General features: G+C 39.1%; 2 protein-coding genes across 2 annotated transcripts in view; one reads left to right on the top strand and one right to left on the bottom strand.

The window, feature by feature from the left end:
* The window catches only part of col11a2 (collagen, type XI, alpha 2), a 49,242-nt gene extending 45,504 nt beyond the window's left edge, over positions 1 to 3,738 (top strand). The window contains exons 63-64 of the mRNA XM_051955459.1: positions 115 to 351; positions 1,404 to 3,738. Of these exons, the coding sequence (XP_051811419.1) occupies positions 115 to 351; positions 1,404 to 1,550 (384 nt within the window). The 3' untranslated portion in view covers positions 1,551 to 3,738. The remainder of the gene's footprint in view (positions 1 to 114; positions 352 to 1,403) is intronic.
* A 1,978-nt stretch (positions 3,739 to 5,716) lies between these two features.
* Positions 5,717 to 16,182, bottom strand: hsd17b8 (hydroxysteroid (17-beta) dehydrogenase 8). The gene is made up of 9 exons (XM_051956062.1): positions 16,094 to 16,182; positions 14,251 to 14,453; positions 14,055 to 14,171; positions 12,775 to 12,870; positions 9,747 to 9,832; positions 9,566 to 9,650; positions 6,282 to 6,324; positions 6,025 to 6,099; positions 5,717 to 5,910 (listed from the first exon to the last, which is right to left on the bottom strand). Exons 1-9 carry the CDS (start codon positions 16,137 to 16,139, stop codon positions 5,891 to 5,893), a joined length of 771 nt encoding a protein of 256 aa, XP_051812022.1. The 5' UTR covers positions 16,140 to 16,182; the 3' UTR covers positions 5,717 to 5,890.
* Between the last annotated feature and the right edge of the window lie 1,055 nt (positions 16,183 to 17,237).

The following is a 17,237-nucleotide window of genomic DNA, read 5'->3' as shown; positions in this document are numbered from 1 at the left end:
AACTCTGCTCATCTTCCCCTCTCGATGTGCATTCATTTCTTTTGCTCTTCCACCTTTTCCTCCTCATCCTCTCGTCCCTCCTCTAAATTCCTTCCTCTTACCTGCTCCTCCCAGTTCTCCTACGTCGACTCTAACGGTGAGCCCGTGGGTGTGGTCCAGCTGGGCTTCCTGCGTCTCCTGAGCATCCAGGCCCGCCAGAACCTCACCTACCACTGCCACCGCTCAGTGGCCTGGGCTGACCGAAGTGCCAAGAACAACTACAACAGAGCGCTGCACCTCCAGGGTGCCAACGACGAAGAGCTGAGCTACGAGACCAACCCTTACATCAAAGCTTTGGTCGATGGCTGCTCTGTGAGTTTACACACTCCTTTTTGAAGGCTCCATGTTACTGAGTCATTCTGAAAAACTTCTACATGTTTTGAAGAGTGTGTACCCCTTTTCCTGAACGATCAAATTAAACTGCCTCTCTCAGTTTAAGTGATATCCCATCAGACTGCACTGTACATCCCACTTTAACATCTAGTTTCAGTCACATTATAAACATAAAGACGAGCAATTCATTTCATGGGACCTTTAACATTATAAAATTCAAAGGGCTGTCCACTTTCCTCTATACTCTCTGTGCTACTGATGCTTCGTTTTTTTCACATTTGAAAAAAATTGATAAATGCTGATACATCACCTCTGCGGATCACAGGAAAAATTGTCCGTTAACATGTATAGAATGTAAGGAAACATTTAACTTTGCTGTTTTGACTCACGGTGGTTTGGTTAAATATTGTTTTGAAAAGCTGCCACACAGAAAGACGTTTTTTTTTTGAGTGGGAACAGTGAATGAAAATCTGCATCAGGGAGCACAAGATAACCTGATGTGAAGCTGAATTTCAACCTTCTTTCCAGTCATAAATGGAAATTTACAACCACTCACATTTTTTCCACAATCATGCAAATATGAATATTTTGTACCTTTATCAAGGTTTTTTTTCTACTTGTACAACAATCTGTGCAATATCAGTATTTTTTAATAACTGTATTTTCTATTAATGGAAGAATCTGTGTAATATCAACAGAATCTCTGTAATATCAGTCATTTTATATTAATATTTCCTTTGCATGGAAGAATCTGTGCATTATCAAAGTTTTTCTACAGATGGAACAACCCTTATTTTCTACATTCAGAGACATTGTGCAGTGTTTGAATTTCTACATATGGAAGAATCAGTACACTACTAACAGTATTTATCTGTATTTCCTGTTTATTTTTCTACTGATGTTCCTACATTTTTGCCCTATCTCTTTTGCTGCTGTAACACTGCACTGTGGTGTTAATAAAGGCTGATCTTATGTTACACCTTGGTCTAGATCCATGATAATAACTGACACGTGTCTCTGTCTCTCTGCAGTATCGTAAGGGCTTTGACAGGACAGTCCTGGAGATCAACACGCCTCAGGTGGAGCATCTTCCTCTGTTGGATATCAAGGTGTCAGACTTTGGGGAGAGCAACCAGCAGTTTGGCTTTGAAGTGGGACCTGTCTGTTTCCAAGGCTAAAAACACACACACACACACACACCATGCAGAGAACAACACATGCAAATACTCACACACATGCACTTAGAGACACACTTATATATGATAAACATACATGCCCATTAATTTGTAAATTAACTTGTAAATGATATAAAAAAAATACACACAACACACACAAAACCCACAAACACACACACACACTTTACAAATGCTGTTGTGAGACGAACACGCTCTCACACTCAAGAGGGAAGGCGACATCCTCCCAACAATTAAAGGACGACATAAAAGCAAAGAGGAGAGAAGTGCAAAAACAAACTCGCGGAGAGGAGACCATCGACTGGGTGCACGACCGCGAGGAAGGAAGGCGAAACCAGGAGAGATGTTCTACGGAATAAAACAGTGTTTTCTGTACCAGCAGCGTCAGCGGTCGGCCTGAGAGAGAACGAGCCGACAGCCTGACGCCTGAAGCCCCCGTCTCTGATCCCCCTCTCACTCCTCTCTCCTCCCCGCTGTCTCTCTTCTTTTCCACTCATATCACCTGCTCTACCTCCCCCTTCCTCTTCCCAAAGAAAAAAAGGGTCACACTCAGACAGCGCTCTTTAATCCCACGTTCACGCTGCAAGTAACATGACTGAGTCGCTGTTTTATGATTCATCAGAGCTGCAGGAGGCTCCTGAGTAGCTGTCTTCATCTGAACAGTTAAATCGTGTTTTTGGTTCACAGCTTTGGCTTTTGTTGGGTGTGTATTCCTTCAGCCATAAAAAGTTCTGAATCTACTTTTTTAGATGTTTTGCACTTGCCAGGCAGAGCTTCTACTCATGAACCAGTCAGATCAAAACAGCAGATGGCAAACTCCAGTAAATGACAGCGAGTCCTCACAAATGTTCAGCTGTTACTGATGCAAACCTTTTGGGCATCTTTAGAAGGACTAACTGAGGCAGTCGTCTTGTTGTGTAGGATGTGAACATAAAGTGTCTTGTCGATCATGTTGCTTACAGAGTAGCTCTTATCTGATTACATCAAAAAGAACCAAAGAATTGATGCCACCAGTTTCCACCAGAATACAAACAGGGAACTGACCACATGTTACCGGCACGTTCCTGCTTATTTGATTTATCTGTTTTTTCTTGTTTAAGCTACAACCAAGTGAATTTTTTACTCTTTGTAACGTTCTCTTCACTGCCACCTTCTAGTTTTTATTCAAACTGTCTAAAAATGTGATTCACAGCTTAAACCGTTGATTAAAAATGAGTTCTCGTGTTATTCAGCGAGGTTGATTGAGTCCGGTGTGACGCGGGATTTGTTCGTGTTCGAGCTGGACGAGCAGCAAAAACTCTTTGAATTCTTAATTTAACATTAGACGGTCTGTTTGTGCATGCAGTGAGGCAGGAGAGGAGGTGTGTTCATATCTAGGTCAGTGAAATTAAAGCCATTATTTTTGTAAACTGTGCTAAATGTGATGCTCTTTATTTGCATATTACCTTTGAAAAGAGCTGATTCTCCTTTAAATCACGGATCAGACTACCAGGGTCGCTACCACACTCCACTTCAGTATTTGCTGAGTCACTTTCTGGGTGCTTTGATTATTGTTTTCCATCCAGAACACATTTTTTCTGATTTAGCATCCGAGCACAGGACATCGTCAGGGTTTAAATATGTATACGAGACTCAAAGTTCCCTCCTGTTTTCTGCAGCAGTGAATAAAAACGCCTGCTTTACTGAAAGAAACTGTGTGGCAAGGTGCTAATTACACGAAAGCGTCAAAAAGTTTCAGCATCCACTCTGAGTCTTCCACTCTCTTTAGCCTGTTTTTACAGTTTCCTGAAGCGTTTTACTGGGGAAGATGTGCATTACATTCCATTTGTACAGAAATAGTGATATTCTATTGTATTTATTTAAAACAAACAGGGTGCTTTGAGATTTTAAAAAGAAAAAAAGCAAGAACCAACAAATATTTCAGCCAAATGTGGTGTATTTCATTTGTATTTATTACCTGCAGCTGACACTTGAAGTAAAGCGAGTGACTCATGTTCAGCTCACTGTCAGTCTGACTCATGGTGCTTCTGTTTACGCCCTGTCCAAGCTCCTTTTGTACAACCAAAGAATCTGTGGCCACATTTTATTGTAACATCCCTTTTTAGTGTTTTCATCGCCTGTACTGTGCTGTTAAATTTTGCTTCCACTGTAATGATTAAATGGTGACTCTCCAGTTCTGTCACACCTCCTTGTCGTTGCTGCTGTCTTGGTTTTCAGGCTCGGTTTGAAACGCATCACAGAGATACAGTTTATTATCGGCTCCTGCATTTATCTGAGGTGCTAAAATACTGAATTCAAGGATCTTTTAAATCTCCACCTGAGCTCACAGCGGGGGAGAGAAAGGCTATGAGAGGGAGGAGACGGAAAGAAAACAAGATGATGGGGTGATTTCATTCTAGGGTTTTATTTGTTTGTTTCTTATGTGATTGTCTTTTTATATATATATATATATATATATAGCAGGAAGCTGGGGAGGGATGGCCAAAACCTAAAACCAAAAACATCTGTCTTTCTCCAGAGAGAATGACCTCAACTATTTGTTTGTTTTGATTGTGTTGAAGGCATTTCAACATAAAAAAATATGGTGCTGAAAAGAGAAAAAAGTATGATTTTATAATGTCTGTAAGTAATTTTTTAAAAGTTTTGTTTCTGTAATATATAATCTTTTTAAAAAGAGCTGCTTGACTTTTGTTTTTCTTCCAAACCGTGCTCATCAGTGTGGCCACAAGGTGTCAGTGTTTCCCATTTGATCAGGGGATTTAAACGCACAGATAAGTTCTGTAGTCAGTTTTGTTGGTTTATGCTTCGGTTTTTGTGCTTTATGTTAAGAATAGACAGACAATACACACATCTTTAGTTTTTGTGGTATATGTTGTTTGTGTTTAATCATTTAATTATCCATGTAAATGTAGAACACATGGTTTGCTTTGTGAATCTGCAAGTTTAATTTTTATTACTGTGAAAAGGAACGTGGCGGACTTATGTGATGATCGTTTGTCGGTCTGTTAGACTGTCAGCAACATTACTCCAAAACAGAAAAACAGATTTGGACGAAATTTTCAGGGAAGGTCAGAAACAACACAAGGACCAAGTGATTAGATTTTAGCAGTGATGTGGCTTATAATCTGGATCCACAGATTTGTTAAAGATTTCTGTATCATTGCAAGATAGCAGCACAGTATCACTGTAACTATAACAACAAGTAAACACTACATCAGCTGCCTGCTGGATTACATGATTGTGATCCTACTACAAATTCACCGCTGCAGACTTATTGGGACAAATAATGCAGCTTATACTAAGCTTGACGGTAAGTTTAGATCTTATCATGTATTTCTGGTAGATGTTTTGATCATTTCTGTGGATTGTTTAGCAGTTAGTCCTCGTGCTGTTGTTGTTGTTGGACTAAGAACTGAAGTGAAGGCTGTTGTCACCTTCAGTTCATCTTAATCTCCTCAGGCCTTTGATCAAAGATGGTGCAAAAAGTGGTGTTTTCTCAGATGATAATGAGTCCTGGCCTTTGGTTTTCTCAGGCTCTAAATTTCAACTGCAGTCAGTAAAGAAGACACCAATTCATCATCCTTCGCTGCAGAATGATTGAATCTTTCTCTCACTGCTGTTGTAATTTGTAGAGAGTTACTAGCTCAGGAGGAGCATAAAGTTCTGCTGCATAATCTCTGAAATTATGGGTCTGATTTCCAAACCCTGACTTGCATGTTCAGCACTGTGAGAACCAGCGTCTGCTAACCGTTAACTCACTGTGAAACATTTCTGTGGCTTCTGACTCTGACAACTTACTTTTTTTTTTTCCTTTTTAAAAACATGGGCAGCAGATAAAATAAACTGAGAGGAGTCGACTCTGTGGCTCAGTGAGGTGAGCACCTGCCTGTAACACCTGAATATGCAGATCATTGGTTCAAATTCCATTTAGTTGTTTAATTAATCACTGTTATGGAGCAAACATCCAAATAAACTGCATAACAGCTCTTAGAGAACAAGTGAAGAGGCTCTGGTGGTCACCCTCTGAAATTATCTGGAGTGGTTGGTTCAAATCCTAAAAGTCTGTTAAGGCTTGGTGGACACTTGAGGGGTAAATAACATTTTGAATTTTGAATTTTAGAGATTTAGATTCAATATCTGGGACACAAACACTATATTTAGCTGTTTATTTTGTACAAAATGTGGCTTTACACTGTACAGTACATGTTCACAGCCAGATTGACAAAACACACAGCACACACAGCTATCCTGATTAAAGAGCTGCTACAAGATACAGTCATTTCAGAATTAATTACAAAGAAATTAGCCTCCTGATGACGGCTGGGTTAGCCAATGAAAAGTCCACCTGTCAAAGAAAGACACACAAGTTTTAACCTGATAAAAGTTTAGCTGAGTGGGAAAAAATATGTGTTATGAAGTGTTTGTAGAGGAGCTGGCAGAGAGCTGGATCTTATCGTACCTGTCACCTCGATGCTGGCTCCTGTGACGTATCGAGAATCATCTGAAGCTAGAAAGGCACAAACATCAGCGACCTCTGGAGGACAGAAAGAGAAAGATCAATTCACTGCAGATGACACAAACTGACGAAATGTTTTCAAGTGTGGTTGGTGTATCAGGTGCAGAAAGAAATCTGATACTTGGAGCGTTTATATTCTGAATAACAGACATGCAGTGAAAACAAGCAGTTTAGTTTCATTAATATTCATATTAACTGACCTGCAGGCTCACCCAATCTTCCCAGAGGCACCAAGGACTGCAACTGAAAGACACAAAACACAGCAAGAAATAGATTTTAAGAGGACATAACTGTAATAAAGACAATAATACACGTATTAAAACAAAATGCTAAACGTAGCAAGCACAGATCATCACATAAACAGACCATGGTTAAAGAAAAGTGCTAAATGGAATCAAAATCCTTGAACAGAATCAGGTAAAACCAGGAAAAGCAGTGCGGAAAAGGTAAATGTAAGCTTAGATTTAAAGGAAGACACTGTTACAGGGTTAAAGATCTGCGAGACTGTGAGCAGTCAGCCCCTGGAGCGTCCATGAGTAATTAAAAGGATCTTAAAGATGATTGTAAAACGTAGTGGAAGCAGGTGCAAAAAAGGCTGAAACCAGAGTGAAGAGTTCAAACGTTTTTACTGGTTAAGATTCAGCAGCTGAGTTCTGTACCGTCAGTGTTCAGTCTGCAGTTTTATTATTCTGTCATTAAAAAAAATAAAAGTTCTGCAGGAGAAAGACTGTCTTCAGTTTTCTGGAGATTTTATTAAAGGATCAGTTTAACCAAATCCAAGCAGCCGAACCTTAAAACAGTTTTCTAGTCATCAGCCTTCAGGTACTGAGCCCTGCAGACAGTTCTGGTTTTATTTGTTACTGTGATGTTAAAGAACTCCAACACGTCTGCTGCCAAAATGTCTTGTTTTTTGATAGTTTAGGTAAAACTACCCTTTAATGACGGCTGCTACAAATAGTCCATGAGCCAAGTGGGTAAAATTGGGGTCATCGGTACCACTTTGGGGGGCAAATTCTCAGATGCATTTTTGCTAAGTACAATATACCTAGTAACTATTCCTGTATGATAGACATGCACAAGTGGCAGCTTTATGTGAGATATCCATGGGTTTTTAATAGGTACGTCAATACAAGTTTCTAGCCTCTGATATGGTAAATGCAAGCATATACACTCAACAAAAATCTAAACGCAACACTTTTGTTTTTGCTCCCATTTTTTATGAGATGAACTCAAAGATGTAAAACTTTTTCCACATACACAATATCACCATTTCTCTCAAATATTGTTCACAAATCTGTCTAAATCTGTGACAGTGAGAACTTCTCCTTTGCTGAGATAATTCATCCCACCTCACAGGTGTGCCATATCAAGATGCTGATTAGACACCATGATTAGTGCACAGGTGTGCCTTAGACTGCCCACAATAAAAGGACACTTTGAAAGGTGCAGTTTCATCACACAGCACAATGCCACAGATGTGGCAAGATTTAAGGGAGCGTGCAATTGGCATGCTGACAGCAGGAATGTCAACCAGAGCTGTTGCTCGTGTATTGAATGTTCATTTCTCTACCATAAGCCGTCTCCAAAGGCGTTTCAGAGAATTTGGCAGTACATCCAACCAGCCTCACAACCACAGACCACGTGTAACCACACCAGCCCAGGACCTCCACATCCAGCATGTTCACTAACAGCCACTCGAACAGCTGCTGAAACAATCGGTTTGCATAACCAAAGAATTTCTGCACAAACTGTCAGAAACCGTCTCAGGGAAGCTCATCTCCATGCTCATCGTCCTCATCAGGGTCTCGACCTGACTCCAGTTCATTGTCATAACCGACTTGAGTGGGCAAATGCTCACATTCGATGGCGTCTGGCACGTTGGAGAGGTGTTCTCTTCAGGTTTTAGATCTTTGAGTTCATCTCATAAAAAATGGGAGCAAAAACAAAAGTGTTGCGTTTATGTTTTTGTTGAGTGTACATTGATTTAAATACTGACTACACTCATAATAGACATTCAAAATCATTGAAAACTATAATCAGTTTCTTATTTATATGCTGTGATACAAAGAACTTAAAGGAATGTTTTTATCTATACATTTTAACTGAGAAATTTAAATTAAAGCAGAATGTTTAACACTAATTTTTGTCATTATCCTTCTAGTAGATTGTGACACATTCATCTTTTATGTAATACATCTTTAGTGTGACACAGAGCAGGGGAAAATGTGTCCTTACAACTTTTAACATCCTTTCCACCTCTGTGGTTGGGCTTTGACCTTTACATGGAAATATTAAGGGTCACCATAAGGGTAATCCATGTAAGACAGCCAATAAGATGGCAACTTTCCATTGTGGTTCTGCAGGTGATCAAGATACTCTCTAAAATGGTCAACTAAATGTGGATATGATGGATGGTTCAATGTTTCTTGGAGTGTTTGTTGTCTCACATTCTCACACTGCTCTTCCATAGAAAATGAAATGTTGTCTAGATGGACTTTCTTGTTGCTTCCAGTGTCCTGATTCCAAGAAAGAAAGCCTTTCCATACAAGGCAGAACAAAGCTTCATACAGCAGTTTGTGTAGTTGGATGGCCCTGTTGGAGTTTGTCCTTCCATAAAACCTGCATCTTTTTTGGAATCTTTTGCCAATTACTCCTAACAGCGTACATATGCTGTGAAAGGTTCCCATCCTTGGAATGACATCTGGAAACCTTTCTTTGTGTTTCCACAAAATGTCAGTGGCTTTTGCGTAGAAGGCTTGGTCAAAAACTACCACTATATGCGGCAGTTGCAGCATGTTCCTGATCTTCAGACTTTGTGTCACAATCTTCTGAACTGTTGATAAGTCAGTGGCAAAAAGAAGAAGTGACAAATAAAAGAAAATGTAGCTGTTTTATTGTAGCTGGGTAACTGTACTGAAGCTTGTAAAAAAGGAAATGTAATTTTACATTTTATTTAAATAGTTTTTTTGTAATTTGTGGCTGAAATTCTTTAATTTTTAAATCACCAGCACATTCATTCTGATCCTTTTATGTGTGTGTGTGTGTGTGTGTGTGTGTGTGTGTGTGTGTGTGTGTGTGTGTGTGTGTGTGTGTGTGTGTTCTTGTACTTGCTACATTGTGAGAACCATTTTCTGCATTTAACTATCAAAGTGAGGACATTTTTACAAAGTGAGGACATTTTGGCCGGTCCTCACTTTGAAACAACCATGTTTGAGGGTGAAGACTTGTTTTTAGAGAACAGGTATGAATTGAGGTTTGGTTAGGGTTAGGGTTAGGGTAAGGATTAGGGTTAGGCGATCAGTTGTGATGGTTAAGGTTAGGGTAAGGCTCTAGGAAATGCATTACGCCTATGGATGTCCTCACTAAGATAGAAGTACAAACATGTGTGTGTGTGTGTGTGTGTGTGTGTGTGTGTGTGTGTGTGTGTGTGTGTGTGTGTGTGTGTGTGTGTGTGTGTGTGTGTGTGTGTGTGTGTGTTTTGTACCTTGCTAATAACCTTCTCTGGTACTTTATCCGTCATTGGAGTCGTTATGAAACCCGGCAGCACACAGTTACAGCGAATCCCAAACCTGTAGGGAGAGAAAACGAATAAATACTAAATAAATAGTTTGGATTCAATCAGCTGTGTGTCTCAGTGTTTTCAGGATGCATCATCTTCTTCTCACCTGCTGAGCTCTTTGGCAGCCGTCCTGGTTAAACCCTGCACTCCGGCTTTAGAGGCGGCGTAATTTGCCTGTCCGAGGTTTCCCACCTGCAAACATCACCGACACAGACACAAGGAGGAATCAGATGTTGAATCACTGCAGGTTTTAACCTCACACAGGACTAAAAAGCTTCTTTAACAAGTAGTTTTGTGTTCAATCACAAAAAGACACCCTTGATGAATCTTATACTTTCACTAAAGTTGATCAAAAAACTTTAGTGACATCTGTAACTTCTTCAACTGCTTCTCTCTTTTGTAGAAAAATGATGCAAACAAACTGAACCACACTGACGATGTGGATTTAAATCTGCAAGAGAGAAAAGCCCCAGAAGTGTCTGGTTTTAGTGACAGAAACACTCTAAAGCTTAACAAAGAGTGTTTCAGTAAAAAGAACTGCTTGATGCCGTCTTTAAATGTCAAAATAAAAGCATAAAATTCAATGAAAATATTCCAAAATACTCTTAAGCTGCACACTAAACAATATTCTCAATCAGTAAAATCATTTTCCTTATAATATCCAGTGTACCATTCAGACTAAACCTTTGATGCTTGATGTTTGATGAGTAAAACACTGACTTCCTGCAGCAAAAACCCTGAACTGGTTGAAGCTGATGATGCACCACCTTCTTCCTCTGCTCCAAAGTGAATCATTTATTGTTGTTAATCAGCTACAACTGCATCATCGTGGTTTGGAGGAAACTGACAGAAAAGAGGAGTATTCCTAATAAAAGGAGGACAGAACTCCAGAAGCATCTTGATGGAGATTTAAAACATGAAAGGAAAATAAATTTTTATGTCAGACTTCCTCATGTTTTCACACATCTGTCTGCGGCACGTCTCAGTCAAGCTGAAATGCTTCCACTGTCTTAAAAAGTCATATAAAATAGAATTATTCTAACAAACTGAAGGTGATAACACATGAATAAGTTGCTCACAGGAAAAACTAATAAAAGAAGTCTGGCCACACCTCAGTGAGATTAAAACAAAACCACAAGTCCTGTTTCCAGTCCTGGTTTACTGTGGGTAAAATTATCTTCCACACAATTAAAATATGTTCATATGATTGATTTCTCTAATTTGGTGTCATGCACACAAGCATGCCCAATCCTCATGAGTTTACAGGACATCACTAAACTAGCACTGCAGCATCACATCCACAGCACACATTATTCTGCTGCTCAGTCCCCAAACTAAATGTTTCCTTCTATCTCAGGCCTGGCAAAGAAATCCTGCCACGAAAAAGGTTTCCCTTCTGAAAAATAACTCAAACTTTTCATTGTCATCCAACCAAAAGAGATCAGCATAAACTGAGGATATCGTCCTGAAAAGCATCTCCCTTATATCTACATTTACAGGACAGGAAAACATAAAATGAACCTCATTCTCAAATTCACCTAAATCACACAGAAAACTAAGTCTGTTCTTCTTTGGAGCAGCATCAAACCTCCCAGCCTCTGAGGCTGATGGGAACGTTCCTGAGTGTAACTGTGCACACAAGGATCTCTGTCTTCTGCTGAAATTCTACTTCACACGAGGCTCCACACTTTATGTATTCTTTATAAGACGGTAAGTTTTGGTTTATACCAAATATCAACAAACCATTTCTCTCTAAACCTAAACATATTACTGCTCATCTCCTGAATATCACAGAGGAACCAGTTATGAAAAATAAATGAGTTGTTCAAGTTAAATAAAGATTTCAACCCATTGGAGAAATAAATGCCATGTTTCTAAGCATGATGTCTTATTGATTCAAGAATCATCACGTGTTCATGTTACTGATGGGATGTGGCATGTAGAGGTGAGACAGACAACTGGAAGAAATGTACTGCCGTTCAGAAGTGTGGGGTCTCTTAGAAATGTCCTTATTTTCAAAAGAAAGGCAGTTTTTTTAATGAAGGTAACATTAAATTAATCAGAAATCCAGTCTAGAAGTTGTTAATGTGGTAAATAACTATTGTATCTGTAAACAGATGATTTCTAATGGAATATCTCCATAGGGGTACAGAGGAACATTTCCACCAATCATCACTCCTGTGTTCTAATGCTACATTGTGTTAGCTAATGGTGTTGAAAGGTAGCCTAGCTGCACTAGACAACCCACGGCAACGAATTTAATTCTCTGCCAGGGTCGGTCTAGTTACCCTCCATAAGGCTCGAGGTTGGATGCTCCTAAAACTGGCCGGACCAATCACCATGAAGTGTAGAGTCAGAAGGCGGGCGTAACTAAGTGACGACAGAGGCACGACGATTCTGACAGAAACAACCGGAAACAACTAGCCTAGCCGCGCTAGACAACCCACGGCAACGAATTTAATTCTCTGCCAGGGTCGACAACAAAAACGACAACAGTCGTTGAGCTCCATTAGCACCGACTCTGAATAATCTTTCTGTTAACATGTCTGTAATATACTTGAGCTTCACCCATTGACTGTATAAATAAGGCTTCACCGAACTACCGCATCCTCTGATTTCCGGCGCTCTAGGAACTACGTCAGCCTATTCGTTGTGCTGATTGGTTGTATACCTACCCAATTGCTGCAGCGTGATTTGATAGACAACCTTTTAGCCCGCCTCCCTCCCTGTCGAGCGTGCCTAGACCCTTATGTCTTCAGAGCATGGGTCTAGCGCGGCTAGGCTATTTGAAAGGCTCATTGATGATTAGAAAACCCCTGTGCAGTTATGTTAGCACATGAATAAAAGTGTGAGTTTTCATGGAAAACATGAAATTATCTGGGTGACCCCAAACTTTTGAACAGTAATGTATGCGTCCAAACACAGTTTAAATTTTAAAAACTATTCTCTTGTTTTTCTATCTGCTTTTATCTGCCCTCCTTCTAATTGGTCCATTTGAACTCCAATGCAAAGAAACTCCAAACAGGTTGAGGTTGAAAACTTCAACATTTCTGCACAAATCCTCATAATCTCCAGCTTCATGTTGAAACTGTGGCTCAGACAGAGTGCTATTGAATGTCCTGCTGACTCCTCACCTTCCCCACGATGCTGCCCACGGTGATGATGGATCCTTTGGAGGCTCCACAGGCCACCAGAGCCTGAGAAACAGCCTGAGTGACCAAGAACGAACCCTGAGACAGACACAAGACGGAAGGTGACCAAATAAATCCCTCCACTCTGTTCTGTCACTCAACATTCAGCACTAAATATTTAACAGAAATGGAAGTGAGTGTTAGAATGCAGCAGATAGATTTGATCTCTGAGTGGTTGACTTTTAGTTTGTTGAAGGTTTAAAGGTGTAAAACTGTCTGGATTCAGGATTCAGCTCCAGTTTGGTTTCATTATTAAAGAAAGCAGTTCAGCTGACAGAAAAGGAGGATTTAAAATACAAGCTTCTACTTTACTGTAAAGTGACACATTTAGAACATTTCTTTAAGTTTGTTCCAGAAACCTGTAAAAACATAAAGTGAAGTTTCTCACATCAGCTTTAAAGAAGAACTTCCTTCTTCATGGAGCCTCTCAGCTCATGATGATGTCAAACATTGTGGACACTGACAGCTGTGTTCCAGCAGCTTATCGTTCATTCACTCCTACTTTTTGCTGATTTTTGGTTGACTCTTGACCAACCAATTGTCTCCCAGCAGCAGGTGATAGTTTGTGTTTTCTTCCTGATTGTTACAGCGGCACAACTGTATCAAGAACATTACACTTACAAACATTTACCCAGATGCTGCTTTTAAAAGACTCCAAGTGGCTTTCTGACTTGTTCAAACCAATGATTTCTATTTTGAGATCTTTGCTGAGCTTCTTAGGGTTTACCACTGCAGTGTCTGTGGCTGATCAAACGGGCTCAGAGGAGTCAGCAGCTGTAAATGTAAATCACTCCTGACAAGTTAGGAGGCAATAAAACTAAAAAATATATGAGTAGAACAGCTTTCTACATCAGCAAAACTAATAATTGAAGTTGCTGTAACAAATTTTGTAACAGTGTCAGAAGACCTAAAATAAAACTGTGAAAGAACCAAAATGAAAGAGTGTTTCTTTGTGGCACACTTTCATGTGTTTCAATGAATTGATCTACATAGAAAATAAACAGATGTAAGAGTCATTTTAAACTCTAAACTGCCACGATAAACATGCTCTATACAGGTGTAGAGAAACTTTTGCTCACAGCTGTATGTTTAACCTCTAAGTGATGTGACTTTTAGTTTGTTGCAGATTTAAAGGTGAAAGTTGGTTAAGATTGGACTCCAGTTCGGTTTTATTTTGCTGTTAACATCATTCAGAAACAGTGACGGAGCTGACAGCCGCCTACCTTAAGGTTGACCTGGATGACTCTGTCAAAGTGTTCCTCCTCCATGCTGAGCAGGAACTCGTCCTGAGTGATGCCTGCTGCGTTCACACACACTGAGGGAGGCTGGAAGTAATGAGTCTGGAGATGGAGACGAGAGTTAAAGGAAAACAGGAAAACATGCAGCACTTAAAGCAGGATTCCCTTCTGTGTTTCATACCTGTATACTTGTTACCAGCTTCTTTATGCTCTCCTTTGACGACACGTCCACCACAGCCGCCATGTGAACCTGACCTCTCAGGTCACCTGACAGGCTTCCCATCGTCTCATTGGCCGACTCCTCACTGATGTCAGCGACCACCACAGAGGCGCCCTCAGAGGCAAAACGCTGGCAGACCGCCCGTCCAATCCCACTGCCTCCTCCTGGGTGGAAGAAAGGAGTAAGAAGTCACAGAGGTCGGATGTCAAAGAAAATACAAGAGGCTGATACGTGAATTTATGAGAAATAACATCCTCAGATGACTAACTTAAACTAAAGATATTCTGATTCAGGCCTCCATGTGCAGCTAAAATCCATTTACATTTAAAACACAACCAGCACTCAAACACCACAGCGTTTATCATTTTAACTGCATTAATTCATTTGTGTGACTCAGATCCAAATTTAACTTTGAACCGAAACTCAGCTCAGTGTGTTTGCATCTTGAAAGGCCAAAAAAACAAAAAATGACACCGTTTTATTTTTAGATTACAGCTGAAATGTTTCATCAAAAATAAAATGATGATTAATGATCAAGTGTTTTGATAATCTATTAATTGTTTTAATCATTCACTGAACAAAACTGTATTCACTGGTTGAGGTCTCCACATAATGAGGATTCACTGAATTGGAGTATTTGTTGATTCACTTTTTCACTGCAGAGTTTATTTAAATAGATCACAGTCTGAGGACAGGAGTTTAAGGTTAAATAAGGTTTTTGTAAAGATGAGGGTTGTTCACAGAAAGGAAAGAGGGTAAACAAAAAATAGATTCGAACATAAAATCTGTCTGTTTCCCAGAAAATGTTGTGGATTTTGACAAAGTGTGTTTTTTTTTACACCTGCAGCTTCTTCGTGTTGTTTTCTTTGTTTGTTTGTTTGTTTTGTCAACATGTCCACCACAGCTGCTTTTCATGAGAATTTATGAAGCATTAATGACCTCAAAGTGAAGACAGAGTTGACCCAGGAGCTTTGGATACATTTGATAAGAGGAAGATCATTAAATGAGGACAGACTGACAAACTGGACAGAAGACAATCTTCAACTAGAGATGTTTTCATCACTCCTCTGGTTCAGGCTTTCATTTAAAATGCTTTAAAAGTAAAAGATAAGATTTCCTCAAACACACCTCTTTGTATCAGCCTTGCATTACCACTGAGTTTAAGACATTTATACCTTTACTGATGTATTCTGTGTATTTGTACTGTATCTGTTGTTATTTTGCATTATGAAACTCCAGCAAATGAATAATTAACCATTAAACTGTCATAAACAGTCAAAGATAATGATTGATCGGTATGCATTTTGACAATTATTTACGTATTTATGTGATTCATCCATAGACTGTATGGATTCATCAAGCAAAAAAAAAAGCTGAATATTCACTGCCTGAGGCTTCTACTACATGATGATTTACTGTGACTTACATGACTGTAAAGTGAATATCGTTGGTTTGGACTGCTGGTGAAAGATTAGACTCTAAGAGACACGTTTCACTATTTTCATTATTTCATAGACAAAACAATCACTTCAGAGAATGGCATGGACAAACTGATCGATACAAGTATTTGTGTGGTACAAATCTAATTAGTAGTAGCCTACTAAGAGAAACTTTGAACCTTTGCTAAACTTTCACTCAGAGTTCACATCTGCAGCACTGAGGCAGCAGTTCGCTCGTTTAGCTGCGATAATAAGGAACCACGTTAAAAACAACAATAACGAGAATAAAATAAACAACATCTAGATTGGTTTTCTGTCTACCTATGTAAACATAGTGAAGGATTCGTGGTAAAGCAGAAACTAACCAGTGACCAGCGTCAACCTTGATATGAGCCTTGTGGCCGCCGCCATGATGGATTTCTGTTGTTGTAGTTTCCAGTTTTGTCCGCCAGGAGACGACGATATCAGTTTTTCAGCAGAGGAAGAACGGAAGCTAGAAAAAGAATATTTTACGATTCTGTTTAAACGATGAAGACATTGACTCTGTATAGTTTATATTTTTAATCGTTAGTCATCACTTCTGGGCTTAAGTAGCGCAAATTTAGCTCGTGTTCTCGTTACATTACATCTCATACAGTGAATATTTATATGTATACAGTACATTTCTATACCTTTATTCCACCTGTCAGCAGAATCCCTTTGAAATCCAGTGTAAATTCAAGAGAATTAATTGCAGAAATTGTGTTTAAGTATTTCTGACTTCACAATTTCTAACCTTTAAGTTACAAAACATACTAAAAATCAATATTAAATGGCCAAACAGATTTTAGAGGAGCAGTTGTGTTACTTATTCTGATCTTGTTTATTGTAATTTTGGATCTGCATTTTCCTTACTCTAATCAATGCCCAATGTGTCTCTCATAAATCCAACAACAAATGGAAAGCAGCTTGAGTTGTTTTTTGTATTAATTACAGACAGAATCAGGTAGCTATAAACTCAGGTCCAGATCAGCAGGGAAATAAATGGAGAATTTTGGCAATTTGTTCTTTCCCTGAGATTTTAAATTGTTTGAATAAACAAGATAAAAAGCCGAAACAATCATCATTTAGTCTCTCAGACAAAAAATGAAATGTAAGGTTCAGATAAAAGATAAAAACAAAAACAAATAAGATGAAAAAGTTCATGTTTCATAACAACTGATTTGAGGAAATTAAAAGAATATTTTGCACATTTTTTCATTGTCACGGTAGATAATGCTAAATTTTTGCCATATGAATGATATTGCTGATAATTATTAAATATTTAAAACAACAGAAATTATCACCTCACTGAAAACAGCTTTTATATTTATCTATTAAACTTTTTTTTTAAAGGCTGGAGACTCACTGTCATTTATTTGTGTCTTAAGTTTTTATTTTATTATTTCCAGAATAAGACAGTTGGAATCAAAAAGATACACACGTGGACAAAATTGTTGGTACCCCTCAGTTAAAGAAGGAAAAACCCAC

Source organism: Acanthochromis polyacanthus, chromosome 11 (assembly GCF_021347895.1).
Source record: "Acanthochromis polyacanthus isolate Apoly-LR-REF ecotype Palm Island chromosome 11, KAUST_Apoly_ChrSc, whole genome shotgun sequence".
Classification (NCBI taxonomy): Eukaryota; Metazoa; Chordata; class Actinopteri; family Pomacentridae; genus Acanthochromis; species Acanthochromis polyacanthus.
This window is presented reverse-complemented; position numbering and strand designations above follow the sequence as displayed.

Bases quoted from the DNA above. Each gene is read 5' to 3' on its own strand.
- hsd17b8 (XM_051956062.1), bottom strand. From the start codon at position 16,139: ATGGCGGCGGCCACAAGGCTCATATCAAGGTTGACGCTGGTCACTG. The intron at 9,833-12,774 runs GTGAGGAGTCAG...TGATGTTTGCAG, and splicing joins TGGGCAGCATCGTGGGGAAG to GTGGGAAACCTCGGACAGGC. The intron at 5,911-6,024 runs GTACGATAAGAT...TTTCTTTGACAG, and splicing joins AGCCAGCATCGAGGTGACAG to GTGGACTTTTCATTGGCTAA.